An 18130-nucleotide genomic window follows, 5' to 3' on the forward strand; every position below is an offset into this window, starting at 1 on the left:
ATTCACTCTTTGAAAGAGACTTAGCAAAAAAAGAAATGAGACTTAGCAAATAAAAAGCAATAAAAATCTGCCAAACAAGAATTATTAAGGGAACATCACAAGCAATGCATATGGCATCTTGCAACAGCACGCTAAGCAGCATTACCTACAGGCACTGATCCCATGTCTGCCACCTTCTGGACTTGGCACATTTCATCTCCAGAAACTTTCAGCAACATGTAATTATAATTAATTGTCAGGGAGAGGGGAGTCAAGGACCTTCTTCTTCAGAGAAAAAGTTACAGCTAGCAACGCTGATTCTGCCACACAGAAAGCCTGCAAACAAAGGCAGCAGAGAAAAGTGACAGCTTCCCTTGTTTACATTATCTCCCAGACCTCCTGCACGTAACTTAGCGTAGTTTCATATAACCCCTCCAGTACACAGACCAAAGTGATTGCATAGCTGCTTCAGAGGGCAACATTGCTACTTACCAACTTACACTGACAAGTCAAATCTTTTGCATCAGGTATTTCTAAACATCAGCACCACGCTCTTCAGTCCATTGCTGTATTTGGCAAAAGAAATGTCTAAGGTGCTAATACTACTAATTTGGGGGTGGGTGGCTGTAAGCCAGTTAAAAGCAGAATTAGGTGCCCTACACTTAAGGTTTACGGAGACACGCATGATTTTGAAGCATTCTACCACCACATTTATACTACCACTTGTGAAGCACTCCATTTAGAAAATTAACTTCCTTGAGCTATTTTTTTAAGCATCTGAATTTCAAAAGGCATTGATGTACATGTGCAAGTCAGAGCTCGCTTTGTTGCGCTTCTCCAGAGCAAAGGAAGCATGCTAGATCAGGTTCCACCCTCACCTGCACCTCTGCGACTCCCAGTACATCAAATGCCTGTTTATAACCTACAGTTACATTCGACTGCAGAAAGCTCAGATGTGTGTGAAACCAGAGCCATGTGGTCTCCCAAAGCATTAATTCAGACTGTTGGCTTTCTTAATTATTTGTGCTTACATCATCTTCTCCACACAATCTGAGTGGATCAGAGAAGAAGTAATTAATTACTATGAAGGCTGTAGTAAAACAGGCTGGAATTTTTATGTCAATGCTTCCTTGAAGGGGAAACTGAATTCCAGCAAAACTGTGCTTTTGGAATTAACACTGCCCGCTAATAGACAAGTTCTGCTTTTGGTGCTAAACATTCAATTTACATATTCCATGCAGCTCTACATACCTACCCAGACAACAAGAGTCTGGTTTAGGTCAGTAACAACCTCACAAATTCTACAGCCTTTTCCTTGTAGGTATTTGAACTACAAAGACTCAGAAACTGACGATTTTATCCGAGCACAGGTTCTTATCTGAGAAGTTCGCTCCCTACCAAAATCCTGCCATAGCTAAAAAGACAGAGGAGGTACCACCACCATCTGGAACAGCAGAGGCAGTGAAAGATTCATCTTGTAAGAGTAGCTTAGACCCTCCAGCGAGATGTTTTTCCACACCAAAACCTTATTATCCCATTATTATTTTTTAAAGACTTGAAGACATTTTGGTTTCAAAAAAACAAATTACAGTTGAACAGCAGCAAAGTGAAGATAAGAGTTACAAGGGCACTCTTGCATTTAAATCCACTGTTATGGTCTTTCTGACGAAAGTCACTTTCAACCTCAGCACACATCTGGAGATGAAGTCTTCATTTAGTTTCCTTCCAAAGTAATTTCTAATTCTAATATTTTCTAAATGCCATCTTAAAGGGCTAAAATTAATTATTTGCGTTAAGGAACCCATTAAAACATAAAGCATTATGGCAATTCTAAATTCACAATTGTTTCATGGCCTCATAAGTTTTCACTTCTAGAGAAACTACGTATTTTAGAAACCCAAAGCCTAGCTGCTTTGCATTTCAGAGGCAAGGTGACTCAAGAAACATTAATAACTAGAACTTCAAGCAATGTAGGGGAATATACAGGCATCCAGTTAAAGTAGCAATTGAAGTAAACAAGTAGAATCCTAATTTAATCAGTCTACTCCTTATATGCCTACTAGGAAGAACTTGTTACACCCACCAAAGGGAGAAAACTTAGTTTTGCTATTGGCAGAGAAAAGGCATTTGCACCATTCAAGCAATTTACTCCTTGAGTTCTCATAACCTGGATGCAAATTTAGGACCACTGCTCTGCTTGGATACAGTATTCCACAAAATAAATTAGAAGGTATACATCTTAACCTGGGAAGATACGCAATTGTTTCCCCATTCTCATGAAATATATGAGATCAAATATATGAGCACAAATATTTTGCATCAAAACCAGTTCTGCTAACCGAACTGTTAAGGTGTAAGCTATCACGAGCACACCTCTGTGCAAACGTAGCTATACCAGCTTTGCTTTACTTACACAATGTGCATGCGCTGAATGCCAGAGAGGAGCTGCATTAGCAAAGGCTGGTACAAGAACTCCCCAGAAGGAAGTTATCATCCAGGTACACAACTGTAAAAGCCTTTTTTCTTATTCAACTTATTTCTCCTGTTCACAGAACTCACCAATATTCTGCTCCCACGGAAAGACCTCTAGAAGGGAGATCTTAAAAACAACCAAGCAGCACAACATAAAGCAGTCTGGATTCGTGTTTATTGAAGCCAGTAAAGACGTCCTCATTTTGCCAGCACTAGAAAGCAAGATTCCACATGACTGCATACTGCACCTGGTTAAAGCCATACAACTGGACTAAGGTTTGTTTCATACATTTGCAGTCCTAATTGTAAGTTGGAAAAAAACCCAATAAACTTAGTATACAGGACAGTGAACTTTCATTTACAGCATGTATATTGTTAAGTTCATGATGTACAGAGCAGTCACCTTAAACGTAGTTAAATTAAATAAAATACGAAATTCTGTTCAGTTTAAACAGTTTTAAATGCCAATAAAAAAAGTGCAAACTTAAAATCAAGCAGCATAACCACAGCATTTTCATGGAGGGCCAATCTTTAAACTTCTCTATTTGCTTCAAGTTGAATGCTTTCATCTTTTGTTTTCTTAAGTTTAAACGTGAACAGTAGATGCAGTCACTATAATGCATATAAATATAGTCACATAATAGTTTAAACAGTCTACCATACAAGTGTATCTGCAAATAAAATGAAGTTTCACTTGAAAATGTAAAGGCTGTTTGCAATTTGGCCTTTGGTTCCAATGCTTGAAGACACCAGAATAACAACTGTGCAGCTCACCAAAGTTGACAGGCTTTGGCAACCACAGGATGCTACATTACTCACAACTTTTGTTCAATAAACTAGGAGCATTCACTTGCAATTAGAAAACGGAAATCTGTTTGTTTTGTCAGAAGCATCTTTCTGCAAAGCTGGTAAGTTATCATGCATTATCAGTTTTGATCAATTTTTGTCTATTTAACATTTTCATAGAACGGGAAAGTACTTAGATTTTAAGTTTTAGCCATATAACTAGAGAAAGTGCTTATCAGGTTAGATAACAAAAAAATGCAGTTTCAGACTGAGGTTTTCAAACTATATCCCATTACGATCACACATTTTTTTCAATTTTCCTGTCAGGTTTTTGACGTTTTAGTCTCCAATCTCAATTTTCAGTGTCAGAAGGACAGTGTGTAATTACTTCTTCTGGTGTGGTAACTTGCAGCTGGCACCCATTATACCAGCAAGTACATCCACATTACCCGCCAGCCAGCCACAGTCTTAGTCTAACCGTTATCTAGACAACTGTATAACTTCAGGTCATACCGTTCATTAAAAAAAAGAAGTAAAAAATAAAATACAATAGTATTTTCAACAAAAAAACTGGCACAAATAACATACTCATGTTAATGTTTGTCAAAGAGGCAAGTAAATACTCTTAGCTTTCTAGATAATGCTTAGACAGACTTACAAGAACAGCCTCTTGATGTAACATAGGATTTGAAGTTAACATCCAGTACTGTGTTAGTGGTCAATCTAGTTCTGTATATTTGAGTAACAATATATATTAGGGAAGTTATATCCAGACATCAGATTTAGTACAACAAGTTCATATCAATAAAAAGTAAACTCTGCATAATTCAAATTGTGGTTTTTCCCTTCAGCATTAAGAGCACAGAATATGCTTAGTATTTTTAATTTATGGTAGTGTGTACATGTAAAACAAGCATACCATATATAAAAATCAAAGTGCCATTTCAGTAACCATAGCAGGTTTGCTTTTACAGAATCATGGTTTTACGTGAATGTGGACAGAGCTCCGTTAGAGAACGGGGACAACCACAATCCATCTTTCCAAATGAAATGCTACATTAAAGAAAATAACAGAACAAGTTATTGAGTATGTCCATCATGTACACATTCATACTTTTTAGGTTGCCTTCAGAACTGGAGTTGGCTGCACCTGCAGCAGATGTGGTTGGGAGTAGGGCCTTGAAAGTTTTTTTGAAAAACCTCCACAGGTGTTAAGGCAGGAAACAATTTTAGCTTGGTAGCTAATATTTAGTTACAAAAAGTAAGAAAAAGAAAAATACTGAGAGTGTTCTGTAGCACATTTCATTATGGGAAAATGATACGTCACCCACCGCTCTTCATAGGCTAGCCTCTTGGCATAAAAAAAGGCAGAAGCTATCAGAAAACAGGACTTAAAATTAAATACAAATTGCCAAACTACTGATTTTAAAATAAAACCAAACAGTGACTGTTTGTACTACAGTGCACAATAAGTTCAAGCACCTTCTAAAGACACATCACACACTGTGCCAGGCACTTGGATCTAAACAAGTTATAGTTTCTCCCTTTGTCAGCTACACCATAAAGGGCATCCACACTCTTTAAGACTTCTTCAAAAACTAAAACGAGATTTATAACAAGAATAAATTCCCATGATGCTTAGTGTTTGGCCTGGAACTCTCCAATGTAAAGTAGTCTTTTTAAAACAGTGATTATTTACCCTATGTGAAACACAGGATTTAACAACATTGCTCCTCTCCAGTCAGTCCAACATTCTAGTTTCTCGCTGTCCCAAATCTGTTTCTCCCCTTTTAGGGCTCCATTCCCTACCTAGGCTTCTTTCACCTAATTAATGCTCTGTTACACCACCACTACCACCACCACCACTCCAAGAATATAATGCATTTGCAAACATACAAGTAGCCAATTCCAGTAACTCCAAAAGAGGATTTCATTTCTCTTTCTTGCCTCGTGTGCAGTCAGTAGTAGTATTTTAATAAGAATTCTCCATTTTGCTTCTCTGTGTTCTTCACAACAGGAAATGCAGCTGCACCTGCTTACCTCCAAAACCAAAAGAATTGCCCTATATAAACTCTAAATGGTTATCTTATACAGAGGGATTTTATATGCAAACTTCCTGAATGTGCACTTTTTACCGGGACAAGGCAATGATGTAGTAAGCTCATTTCCCCTGCCCCAAGAAAACTGATAGCATCTGCCATAGCAGAAAATTCCTGGTCTTATCAGATCAATATACATAGTTATTTGGTCATTTACATATGCATTTTTTTATGCGCTATCAAGCTTCATTCTCTGTTGGAGGAGAGTTTGTTGTTACCATAGAGTCTGGCTTGCGAGTCATCCTATCCAGTTCCTCTTGAACATTTGTCAAAACTGTTTTTTGTCCTAAAAAGAAAAAAAGGACAAGGTTAAAGCAATCTTCATTTCAATGAAATGTTTTAACCAATGAGTACAAGTATTCATAAAATTACTTTTATATGACAATATATTATTTATTTTCTCATTATTCTGCCACCTTTTCGAGAACGCAGGGCCTGACACAATGCAAGATAATGCCTGTGTACCAATGAAGACTGATAAATATTAAGGTTTAAAGGGATGAAATGCATTAGCATGAAGCACAAAAATATCTGTGATATATCTTAGTTGCTGTTTTAGAATTTTAAAAATCAGGTCATTTAGAATTTTCTATAAAAATCACCTGTATACAATTTTATTGTTAGTATTGATAGCAAGGCCTTTTATTTAAAAAAAATATATTATTTATTTAGTTTTTATCCAAGTTTTCCAAGGTACATAGGACACCTGCTATAAAAATCACATTTGTTTGGTCACACACTTGCTGTATTTTAGTATTAAACAACTCACAGGAAGAACTCTTTTACGTCTGCAGACAATGTTTCCCTTAAAAAAGGGGACATGAATTGCATATTCATGTAATATCTCAGAGCAGTCATTTCAAAGGACTTCTTCAATTGGAAACAGACACACTGAAGTATTTCATGGAAAGGCGTATCTTACATTTTTATATTAGACTCAAAACTTCTTAACAAATCTAACTGAACCATCAGTTTAATTCTCTCATTCTGAAAATTATAAACCCACAGACAAATTAATCACTAAAATTGGAACAATATATTCTAATGCTTAGAGCATACAAGCATTTAAGATTAAAAAGCTGTATTTTTAGACAAAAACTAGATTATATAACCATGTACAGCTTCCTTACATAGCCAAAGAATTTAACAAGCATCTGTTTTCCAGCTCAAATGTGTGTGAAATATTAGGTGGATTTTTTCCAGGGTACATGCTGAAAACATTAAGAAGGCAAGATTTGACTGTTAGAGATTTAAGTGTTTTTTTCCACAGTACAAAGACATGACCACATTAAAAGGTTACCTTTAATCACTATAGAGGTTTTAGATCCAAGCACTAGTCATCTACAGTACTCTTAACAGCATCTACTCAAAGCATGAGTATTTAAACAAAATTAAAAATTAGTACATTAACTTGTAACTTAACATGTAACTTACAATACAAAACACTTTACATGTAGACTAATGGTACCTTAGAGTTAAAACAACTTAAACCCTAAAACAATTTTAAAAAAAACGCACAAAGTTCTTGCCCAATCAAAAGGTTTGTAGGTCTAAACAAAAAATTTATATTTTTTTAATGCTAGATGAACTGGATACTTAAGTCTCCAAAATAATACCAAGCAGCTGTCTCCTGCAACTATCCCACACTGGACAGGAAAAACATTGCCAAGCTGTTCAGTGATGTGTAGGTTTACACACTCCCCTTTACCACCACCACGGGTGAGCACTTTTCAAAAGGAGAAGAAATACAAGGAGCAGTTTTTAAGAAAATAAAAATCTCCCCTCCATTATAAATTAAACTAATACTTGCTTTCAGTTTCCCTACAAAGCACTGTCAAGGATGGTAATGGCCTTACTCAGTTAGATGGGTTCTACACAATTATATGCATTCTCCCTTAGATTAGAGCAAAAGCAGGGAACTCTAGTTCTTTCTCTACTGCACAGGAATAGAAGGGTGGAGGCAAATGATCTTCCTGTGAATATAAATGAAATAACTTTTTAAGTCTAGAAGTCCATGTGAAGCAAAACAGTCCACCACAGAAACGACCAACTGAAGTTCTTTGAAGTATCATAATCAACACATGGAAGAAAGACAGTCCAGAAACACAGAGGTAAGATGGCTGAGGAATTACACAGCATGGAAAACGGACATGACATAGCAGCATCCGCCCAGATGACAGCGTTCTCTCAAGAATTGACAGGGCAGAAACCAATCAACCAACTATGCTGACCAGTATGTTGAGATCCACAACCTCCTCCTGTGACAGAACCTCAGCATTTCAACCACAGGACATTCACAGCTGTGGGAGAAACAGACGGTCTCTTTAAAGCTAGGTATTTTTAGTGTCACCCTTCTGAAGAGTCAGAGCTCTTTAAACAGTTGAGATTAGACATTTAACATGCCTACAAAGATCATTTTAGTACATTTACTTGCACAGAGGATGCTGCCATAAATGCTTTCTCCAAGATATTCTTCTAAACTCTTCCACAATAAAGCAAGTAATCTTTTATGTTACCACCAGCACCTTAGAAAAATCAAAAAGAGCTTTTCAGATACCAACATTGGGAGCCCTTACCTTCTTGGGAAAGTTTAATCTTATATTGGTTGAATATAAGATGTGAGCGCATCAGCTGACAAGGAACAGGCATATTCTGCTGTGAGGGAAAGCCGACTGTTCTGTTCCAAAAGTCAGGGAATGAGCGTGAGCTGCCAACTTGATGCAGCCAAGAAAAGCCAACTGCGACCTTGAGATCACTCAGGAGAAGTGCTTCCACCAAAGAGAGAGAACTGCTGTACCAGGCACTACAATGAGATATATCTGGAGCACTGCATACATTTCTAATCACCCATGTTCAAGAAAAGATAAGCCAACGATGGGAACTAATGAAGAAGAAACTAGTAGGGAAAACAGAGCTCAGCCTCTAACAGAACACTAGAAGAGAACTTGTCTAATTTAGTCTAACAAAACAAGTTAAGAAAGGATGTATGACTGCTGTCTCTAGATGTTTCAGGAGATAAATAATTTATTTAAATTAGAAGTTAATGCTGACACAAGGGAGGGGAGGTGGGGATGGTACACATAGCCATTTGTTATCTTTGAAAACTCCTGAAAGGCACATGATGTTCTATAAGACTGAAAGAGTAAAGAATAAAGCCCATAACAGACTAGTTAGTTTTTACTCTAGTATTTTTTCCAGCAATTGCAATTATGTTTTAGGTGCTTACGAACAGCCTACCAGCACAACAATCAACATGGATCTGTTACCAACAAGTTGTGTCAAGCCAACCAAATTTCTTTCTATGATAGGATAACAGGTCCTGTGGAGAAGGGAGAAGTGGTCCATATCACATCTCACATAACCTTCATATAAATAAACTAGAAAAAAAACCAGTCTGGATATTTCAGAAAAATAAGTGTATTGTAATTCTTAAAATCACCCGGTAGTTATCCATAGTACTAGTCATTATTTTTACTCAGCAGTCCACCCTGTCCAACTGTTGAAGATACCAGATATGTAGGCAAGCACGCTTGAAGGGACTACAAAGGATTTTGAAAGACAGCATCGGAGGTCAAATGTTATTTATATAAATATTATCAAAGTGGTGCATAGTAATAGAATGGAAACCAGCGATCAAGCAAACATATGACCTTCTGAAGTACTAAGGTAATTTATACAGACTAGAAAACCTCCTACTAGGAGGCAGGAATTGTATTAAACCGGCTGTATTGTTACAACAAACCCTGACCAGTACCACACAAATACAAAAAAAATTTGCATCACACTGTGATGTCTAAACAGAAGCACAACACATAACATGGATTAAGTAACCCCTATTTAGGGCAGACAAAGCCTTGTCTGAAATACTGCAGTCATTTCTGAGCACCAAAAGAAACAGGTCATCGGAGTAGACAGTCCAAAGCAGAACAGTAAGAATTATCAGAGTTGTGAGAACATGTCCTGTGAGCAAAGGCCAGCAGAAGCGTATTTTTGTAGTCCAGACAAAAGTCGCAGGCAAAAGGGTAACAGCTTTCCCACAGGCAAAAGGCTGCTGCAAACAGAAAGGGGGCAACACAGACCCCTGCCCCAACTCAAACAAGACAATAGTACAGGGATTAAGAAACACCGACTGTACAAGAGAAAAAATAACTAAGAAATTAAGTACTTGTTAATTGTCTTCCAGGAGAGATGACATTACACCTTTTATTTCAGAGTTTGTTTGCTTTTAATTGCTAGCCAGGAACTCCCTAACTGATTCTGCTTTAGATGAAGAGCGTGGATAAAGTAATTCCTAAAAAATATTTCTAGTCCTATTTCTATAAAAACAGTTAACGTGACGTTGTGGTCAGCAATAGCATGAAGCTGCACTTGATGAAGCAGGAGACACCTTTCAGTGTTTAGCCGAAGAAGGCATTCTGGATCAACAAAGAATTGATTAAATATTGTTATAATGTAGATACAATAATAATATGCAAATAATCGAATACAAATAATTCTTTAATTATTATCTTTACTATAAATGAATTTACTAAAGATAAATTAGAGAATTCATCATGCTATAATGAAAAAACCCCAACAAAATAATTGACTTCCCATAAGCCAAATTCTAGCCATTTTCAAATAAATCCTTATGCCTCCTCTCTAGGAATAGTTTCAGTTCAAAGACCCACACTCCAACAACTGCTCTGGTTCTCTCACTGGCAATATCATCACTGTGGCTGGCATCAAATACTTTTCATTTCCAGTTCAGAATGTCTGGCTGGGCCTCACACTCTCCTCTAAGCATCAGAAACCACAGGTTTGGCGTCACCATTAAATTTTACATGATCTAACAAGTTTGGGATCAGAAGTAGAATATCTATCAATAATATAGTAGTAAAATAATTCTGTAAGGAAGGCTCCTGAATGCTAAGTGTGATGGGAAAGCCAGCCTCAAAAAGAAACAGTTAAAAAATCAAAACAGTAAATTTCTACTATCAGGTGGAACAACCATGCATTTCACAACACTGAGTTTTGTATAGGTGCCAAGTATTCTGATGGGTTTCTCGATTTTCACCTAAACAGTGCAATTACTTATCAGCAAATAATCTCATACAATGCAGTCTTAGTCCCATACACAGAACAAATCCACTTGATCAGTCTTACCAGTTGTGTTGGATCACAATAAAATACTAATTAATTTATGAGAGAATAACTTCAAGCTGTCATAAACAGTAATTCATTTAAACTTGAACTCTGGAGAGATTTCAATCGTTTGACTGGAAACTACAGTCCAAACCCAATAAACTGCACATCCTTTAAGCAACAAGTTAAGTCTCAAGAGAGGAAGGAATTCTCAAGTAAAAAAATGGAATCAGCATTTTCTGAATATGACCAAGACTCAAATGTAATTTATAATCCAGCAATATAACTTCGGTCAAAGAATCAAGATGTAGCAGGCTTAACAGAAGCCCTGGAGTTGTGAAATTGCAGTAGTTTAGTTCTTTTTTTTAAAGACTACACATTTTGGCATTGTCATCAGTCAAGGTCTGTCACTTCACTGACCAGTTTAGAAGATATGCACAGTTTGACCAATGTGGGCCAAATACTAAAAAGCTACAAACCAGCCTGCAATAACAAGTCCAGTACCTGATTTCTTGGCTGTACTTTGCACTCCTCCAGCACCAGGACTCCCAGGAGAACCAGTCTTTTTGCTCAAGAGACTGTTGAAGAAACTAGCCAAGACACCTTCACTTGCAGCATTATCTAAATAAAAAACAAATACATACATCTATATACCACAGAATAGTTATTGGTGGTAAATGACAGAACTTGGTTTTTTACATACACACATAACTAACTCTCTTACCAATCAAGGAAATAAGCCTCAAATATGAGAAAGTCTTTCCCTGCTCAATTTAAAGACAGTAGTCCTTTGCATTCTTCGGCAAAGTCAGAGATGACTGAAAGCATATTACTGCTCTTCTGGAATACGGGGGTTTCACAGAATTTTAATCTAATTATTTGTATGCTTTTGTTTTTTCTAAATGTAGAAGCCAAGAAAGAAAGCATTAAGTATGAATGTACAATTTAAAGATTTGTAAGCCTTGCACAAGTCGCACAGCCATTTTAGTGCAGTCTTAAATGCCACGTTACTTTTCATAAATCAGAACTTGGATACACAGCAATAAGACACGATCTACAACTGCATGAGTACTTTATCCACTGGAAGTGAGGTATGACACCACAGCGCGCAATTAAAAAAAACACCAGTGCTACCAACCTTCTTAATACAGAGAGGAAAGAAACCACTCAGCAATGTGGAGCTCCACCTTAGGGCTGAGGGTGTGCAAAGGTTTGGAAAAATAATTTCCAAGTTATTCCATGTACTTTAGAAAATGACATTCTAGAGAGGGTTTAGTAGAAGAACAAGTTTCATTGTGGATTCCAGAACAGTAATAAGAAGTATAAAACTGCATGTAGTTTACAGCAGTCCTCACTCTAATAATCCAACTGATGCATAATAAGCATATTTAGGCAAATATTAGGGAAATAATGCATTTGAACTCTGACTGCTTGGCAGTAGCAGAACTCTACTTCAAGTCATATGAATGACAAAAAGAAGAAAAAAAGAAAACCTGAAGCTCTGTCATTAACTCATTCCTGTTATTAAACTAACTATACCATTAGTACATAAATTTCCAAAATCTTTCTACAAAACAGGATTTATTTTTTGAAGGAAAAAAAAAAACCAACAGTAAAATGCTTATTCATACTTTTAATATTTGGATCTGGTTTCTTAACTGATGTTATTGGTGAGGCACTGGGTACATTGGCAGGACCAGCTCTGCCTTGAGTTCTTGGGGATCCTGCAGGGCCTCTTGCAGGAGATTCCTTAAAAAAAGTCCAAATCACACAAATCAGAACTTAAGTGGGTTAGTTACATAAAGCAAATGTTACATTACACACAAGTTACTTTTAAAACCTTTATATTAGCACTGTAGTGTATGCACACTAGGGAAACAAAAATACAAAACAAAACAACAGTTATTCTGGGCATGTGCCTCCACTAAAAGAAAGGATGAATCCCTACAGGAAATTTTCAGTTCAATAATTGTCAGGTATTTCTGTTTCCACAGTGAATTAGAATGAAGTAATTTATAGGCAACATTTTTAAGTATTGCCACTTTTTTTTATTTTTTTTTAATTACTTTCTGCCGTCTGGGGCGATTATGTATTTTACATTTTCATTTACAAAACGAACTTCTACAGGTTAGAATCATTCCCTCTTCCCTAGAAGGGAACAAAACACCTCCTACTCTTCTCTTGGATCTACTTACTGATGCTCTTGTAGGCGTTGCTGGCTGTTTGGCAAGGAATGACTGCAAAAACAACATATTTGGAATATTAAATATATTTCAGAAAAATATAAAGGAATAATATAGAGTGAAGCTGACTAATCATTAATTTCTTTGATTTTTTTCCCCCTATTTCTATTTCCAGGCTTCCTCTTTGGTATTTATATGCTTCCAGACTTTACCACTAGAGGACAGTTAAAAGGAGTAAATAAGCTGCAGTCCTTTGTCTTACACAGCCCTTCCAGAACTGCAAGTCAGAACCATAAACACCAAGGTCTGCAACCTCTACGATATTTATAATCAATTATATAGGAAAGTATCGTTAGGTTTTTTAAATAGAGCAGTAAAGAAAATAACAAAATACAGCATAACCAACTTGACACCCTACAGTCTTTCAAGCCTCTGGCTGTTAGAAAACTGCAGTGCTAAGATGTTACATTTTAGAAGTATTTATATTTTATACATCAATACATCTATGTTGTGAAATTTCAATTTGACTTCTTGCGTTTCTCCTGTGACATGTAAATTATTTCTGTTCTCAGCATATTTTCCTTTCAACTTGCCCAGATAAGTGGCTATACTTTCTCCTGGTATTTGTTTAAATAAAGAAAAGACTTATTTCAAAATTACATCTGAATTTGCAAGGCTGAAAAGTGGCTACCTAGTGATTTAAATGAGGAATGAAAAACTAAAGGCAATAACAACAGAGAGCTTAAATTGAAATCTTTAGTAAGGACTTATTTTCATTCTTCCATTCTTACCTGCTGCTTCATAAGAAATACTTGTTCATCTTCTGCTGCCAGCTCTTTATCGTGGACTAACTGTTGAACAAAGTATTTTGTTTTTAGAAGTAAAAATTGAGAATACTGTAACTGGTTTTGTGTTTTAGTGATCAAAAGGAAAGAAAAAGAGGCAAAACTTCAATACCATTCTTTACTTTTTAGAAAAACAAAACACAACTTCTTTCACATTTAAAGGAGTAAGTAACATTTAAGAAGTTGTAATTGAAAAAAAAGCATTTTAAGTGAATGGAGTAGACTAGCACTGAGCCAGCCTGTGGGTATTCTCCTAGCAAGAGGAGTACTTGTAAAGTAGCCACATTCACCTCAAAATTTAGGTTTTAATCTCATCAGTATCTCTTAAAATACCTGATGTTACCTTACTCCGCAAGACCCCACACTCAATCCCTTGGCCCTCAAAAGCATTACACTAGCTCTTACCAGTCACAGCACTACTACTAAGCAATGATTACTTCCTGTAGGTGCCATGAATTACAAACAACAGGATTAGATCTTTCCCTGGAAACGTTAAGTGTGTAAGAAAGTTGTAAAAGAAGCTTTCCAACGCAGACCAGAATACAGTTTTCATTTACAATTTTCCGTATTATCCATTTTACATCTCTCCTATTCCTGTGCGCCTATACTCACAAAACTAGCAATATACAGAATTTATATGGATTATTTACTGTTCTTATGAAGCCTTACATGAAGAAATCTGTCATTAATAATATGTTAATGCAATAGCGATATACCGTCTTGTTTCACAGTATTTGCCTTTACATGGTAACCTCGATGCTCTGTGTGTCTGCGTGTGTAAACTGTTCAAGTCCTACAACAATATTCCCCATTTTCAAAGAGTGGTTTTGCCCTACAGGTGCAAAAAGGTTCACGTGAAATGGTTACTTTTGGACTGCCTTTCATTCAGTAAGGTGAATGGTTTCCATGTTTGCTTGAAGTATTTTAAACAACTGGAAAATGAAAGCTTAATGTTTCATGCATTTGGATACACACAAAAAAAATTACATTTAAATTCGGAGTTCTTCAACATTAGTAGTTATTAGCAGCCATTCAAGCAAACGGCACTTTGTGGGTGGGGGGCAGGGAAGAATTTACCCCTTTTTTACCTTTCTTACAGGAGGTTTTACAATGAAATCCTCATATGCATCTTCTGGTTTCACTGTTGTAAAGTTTTCATGTAAAATGGCAATTTTCTTTTCATTGTCCCAACCGGCAGGTCTATAAAAAGAAGGAAAGCTATGCCTTTTCAGTCACTAAAAGCGCCTCTGCAGAGACCATTTATTTACTACCCTCTATCTGAACAAGGCAATTTTATTACACACCAGTCTTACAAAGATACTAAATAACTAGAATGGTATATTCTGAGTCAAGTAACCCAAGTAAGTTGTTTTTTGCACTAAGTTTTTTAATTCAGGATTTCAGAAGACTCTCATATTAAGCTTTTGAACAACGCAAACTATTCAAATTATTTCTATATATATCTTGTAAAAGTGTAGTGCTTAACAGAAAACACTCCGAAACCATGCTGCTTATACTTACATAAAAACTGCATCCTTTTCTACCACTAAGGCAGGTGTGGTAAACTGAAAACCATATGTTTTATGTACAATGTACTTATACAACAGATCAAGGTTCTTCTCCTCCTTAACTGATGTATAAATCAAGGCAGCTCCATCTGATTATGTATTTAAGGAAAATTATGGAAGATACACTTTTTAAACTATAGTAAGAATTTCAAAACTTGAGAGAGCACACATATCTCTGCTGGACCTAATTTTGAGGAGTAGTTCAAGGCAAAAGCTACAGCCATTTAGTATTCAGGGAGAGGAAGGTTGAACAGGAGAAGACTCATGATACTTTTCTTTGACATATACAAAAGCTACCTACCCTCCCAAGCACTTACCTTTGAAAAATTAAAAAACTCGAGACTGCCGAGATCTCAAGTTTATATGGGAACTGCAAGTTCCAAGGGGAAAACCAAGGAAAACCACCTCACAAAGTACAAGACAAATCCTTTGTAAAGGAACAAAAGTTCCAATTCCCATGCACAATTTAAAAACCTATTGGAAGTTTTACACGTTTCTCAACATTTCCAAAACAACAAGTGCTACACAGTAACAAACTGAATACCAAGCAATCTTGAAGGGCAATTTCTCAGATTAATTTTATGTGCAATTCAACACTAAAACATATTTTCTTGCTTCCAGATTACAGCAAATCTCTTCACTGCAGGAAAGGATACACTGTAAGCAGAATCTACGAATGTGTGACTGAATGAAGTCGAAGTGTTCTTCTCTGTAATCATGCTCCTTCTCGAGTACGCTCACTGCATCACACTGGAAGCAAGGGAGAAAAATAAAATGAGAAAACCCCAGTCATTTGATCCCAGTACATCATAAAACAGCTTCCTTAATACTACACACACATTACATTTACTTAGAGCCTTTGGCTTTAAAATGCCACCAATAACTCAAAAGAGCAAGTAATTAACATAATTTATAAGGTTATTACCCCTTCTGCAAAATTGAAAGTTGACACTAATGGCAGAAGTTTGCTTTTAAAATAAATACCTTTAATATTAATCCAGAATTCATTTTGCATGTCTGTATAAAGCATGCCTTCTAAAAGAAAAGTAAATTAAACTTTTCTGTAGTAGCAAACAGAACTAAAAACTCACTTTTGTACAAACTACCAGCACAGGAATACCAAGGTTATGAGTCAGCACATTTTCTCCAAGTGGCAAAGAAACGTGTTCATCCTCTTGGCCAGAAGGGCCTCTTCTCTGCGGTGATCCTTGGTAGCCTTCTTCAGGTTCTACATACTCTTGAAACTCCTTTATAACTATTAAGAGAGAGATCTTAAGGTACAATAAAGGAACTAGTTCTTCTTTTTAAACCGTAATTAATCTATGACTAACTAGGAATCTCACCTTGTTTTCCCACCTGTTATAATGAGGCACTACATGATGCAAGCTTTAGCCTTGTTGCCCCTTCAAACACAACAATTCTCCTCCACCAAAATTTACAGCAAGCTAAATCAAGAGCAATTTGGAGCCATTACAAATAATCCAAACTAGCTGCAAGAGCTATAGTAGACACAAATGCATATTCCTCAATTCAATGCATTTCATTATACAGGAGTCAACAACAGAAAATGTAAATGTAGTTTAGCAACACAGCCTATACGCAATGCAATTTGTACTCAGTTTTAAAAGAAAGCATAGTGAAAATGTAACATGGACACAGAACACAGCAAGCTAAAACAGTCACTCGTTCTTAGAAACTATTCTACAATTTAAGTTTCTATTACTTTATACCTCTGCTGCAGCAGTCTGGTGCTAGAAATATAAAAAAAATACACTGTTTAAGTACAGACTCAAGGACTTCTAAATGTTATCTGAATAGACTCCGTTATATTCTGGAAAACTACAATGGTGTCCAGAGGAAACTAGATGCTTTCTTCAGTGTTTTAATGTTATGGCAGTGACAGTACTCAGTGTTATTGGAATACTCACTAAATACTGAAGTGCCTAAGAAATAGTATTAATGCTATTCTGGAAGCACAGTGACCCCATGTACTCTATCAAAACTGGGCTGCAACTTACAGCTTTTGGTTTTTTTTCAGTATAAAAGCCATGGACCAGATAAACCTGCCCACGGGAGGTGTCTGCTCCCTGGCACAGCACTTCCCCAAGGCCCAGGGCCCTCCCTCACATGGCAATCCCACCTGAGGCCTCCTCCATCAGCCCTCCGGCAAGAGGCAAGCACAGCTCCGCGCTTTGCTCCCGTGAAGGAGTCTATTTCAGAAACAGTGGGAGCAGGCTGCCTGTGCGTACGGTAAGGAAAACTCTTCAGAAAAGATCCCAGTCTCCAGCACAGTCACAAAGAGAGTGTTGTTCAGTACATCCATCCATGTGACAGGGAAGGAACTGCAACCGTACTGCAGGGCATCTGATACTTCTGAGGCTTAGGAAGTCGTAAAACCTCAGAAAAGTTTACAATACAAATCTTGCAAAATGGAGTCACTGTACCTTTTCAAAATAGGAACCATTCCTGCAATAGAACGGGCACATGGAAGGAAGATCAGAAAAACACTTCTGTTCAAAGCTGCGTAATATACAATTTTTATTTGAAATAGAAAATTGCGTGATTCTTGTGGAAAACAAGAGCTCTAGTCCAGAGAAACACTTAAAAAAACACATTAAATATAGACCACAAGACTTCCAATCACCAATTCAATGTATCCCAAGGAACTAAATAAAAACAATTTGAATGCAGTTGCTTTTAAACTTGGGGAGGCAGTGCCTTCTGGTGGAGAGGAAACAACAATGCTTTCAAAGAGATGCTTTCCGCCAGTACTGCTTCATACTCAGCAACTGGAAATGAAAATGCTATTATACATTCTGCACATTAAATATGCTTACTGACTCTCACAGAAACCAAGTTAAATCCAGAGCATTTAACTTGAAAAGGGTTTAAAAAAAGTACTTATTTAATTACTCAAACTCTGCCTAGCTCAGGATAGAAAAAAAAAAAAACAACCAACCAAACTACTGAAGACAAGTGTATTACAGCAGTTAAGGGAACATCATTTACATCCACTACCATCATTCAAATAGGTCTCTCGTGACTTAATCAGATGTAAAAGAATATCTGACAAT

At 36.7% G+C, this 18130-nt stretch overlaps 1 protein-coding gene across 2 annotated transcripts in view; it reads right to left on the reverse strand.

Moving 5' to 3' along the window:
* Positions 1-2608: 2608 nt before the first annotated feature.
* The window catches only part of DYNC1LI2 (dynein cytoplasmic 1 light intermediate chain 2), a 28725-nt gene continuing 13203 nt past the window's right edge, over positions 2609-18130 (reverse strand). For both annotated transcript variants that reach the window (XM_056360726.1, XM_056360724.1), the window contains 9 exons: positions 16148-16311; positions 15713-15806; positions 15010-15145; positions 14577-14688; positions 13435-13494; positions 12656-12697; positions 12092-12209; positions 10965-11081; positions 2609-5622 (listed from right to left, as the gene is read on the reverse strand). In XM_056360726.1, coding sequence (XP_056216701.1) covers positions 5516-5622; positions 10965-11081; positions 12092-12209; positions 12656-12697; positions 13435-13494; positions 14577-14688; positions 15010-15145; positions 15713-15806; positions 16148-16311 — 950 coding nt within the window. In that variant the 3' untranslated portion in view covers positions 2609-5515. The remainder of the gene's footprint in view (positions 5623-10964; positions 11082-12091; positions 12210-12655; positions 12698-13434; positions 13495-14576; positions 14689-15009; positions 15146-15712; positions 15807-16147; positions 16312-18130) is intronic.

The sequence above is a fragment of the Falco biarmicus genome, chromosome 15, assembly GCF_023638135.1.
Source record: "Falco biarmicus isolate bFalBia1 chromosome 15, bFalBia1.pri, whole genome shotgun sequence".
Taxonomy (NCBI): domain Eukaryota; kingdom Metazoa; phylum Chordata; class Aves; order Falconiformes; family Falconidae; genus Falco; species Falco biarmicus.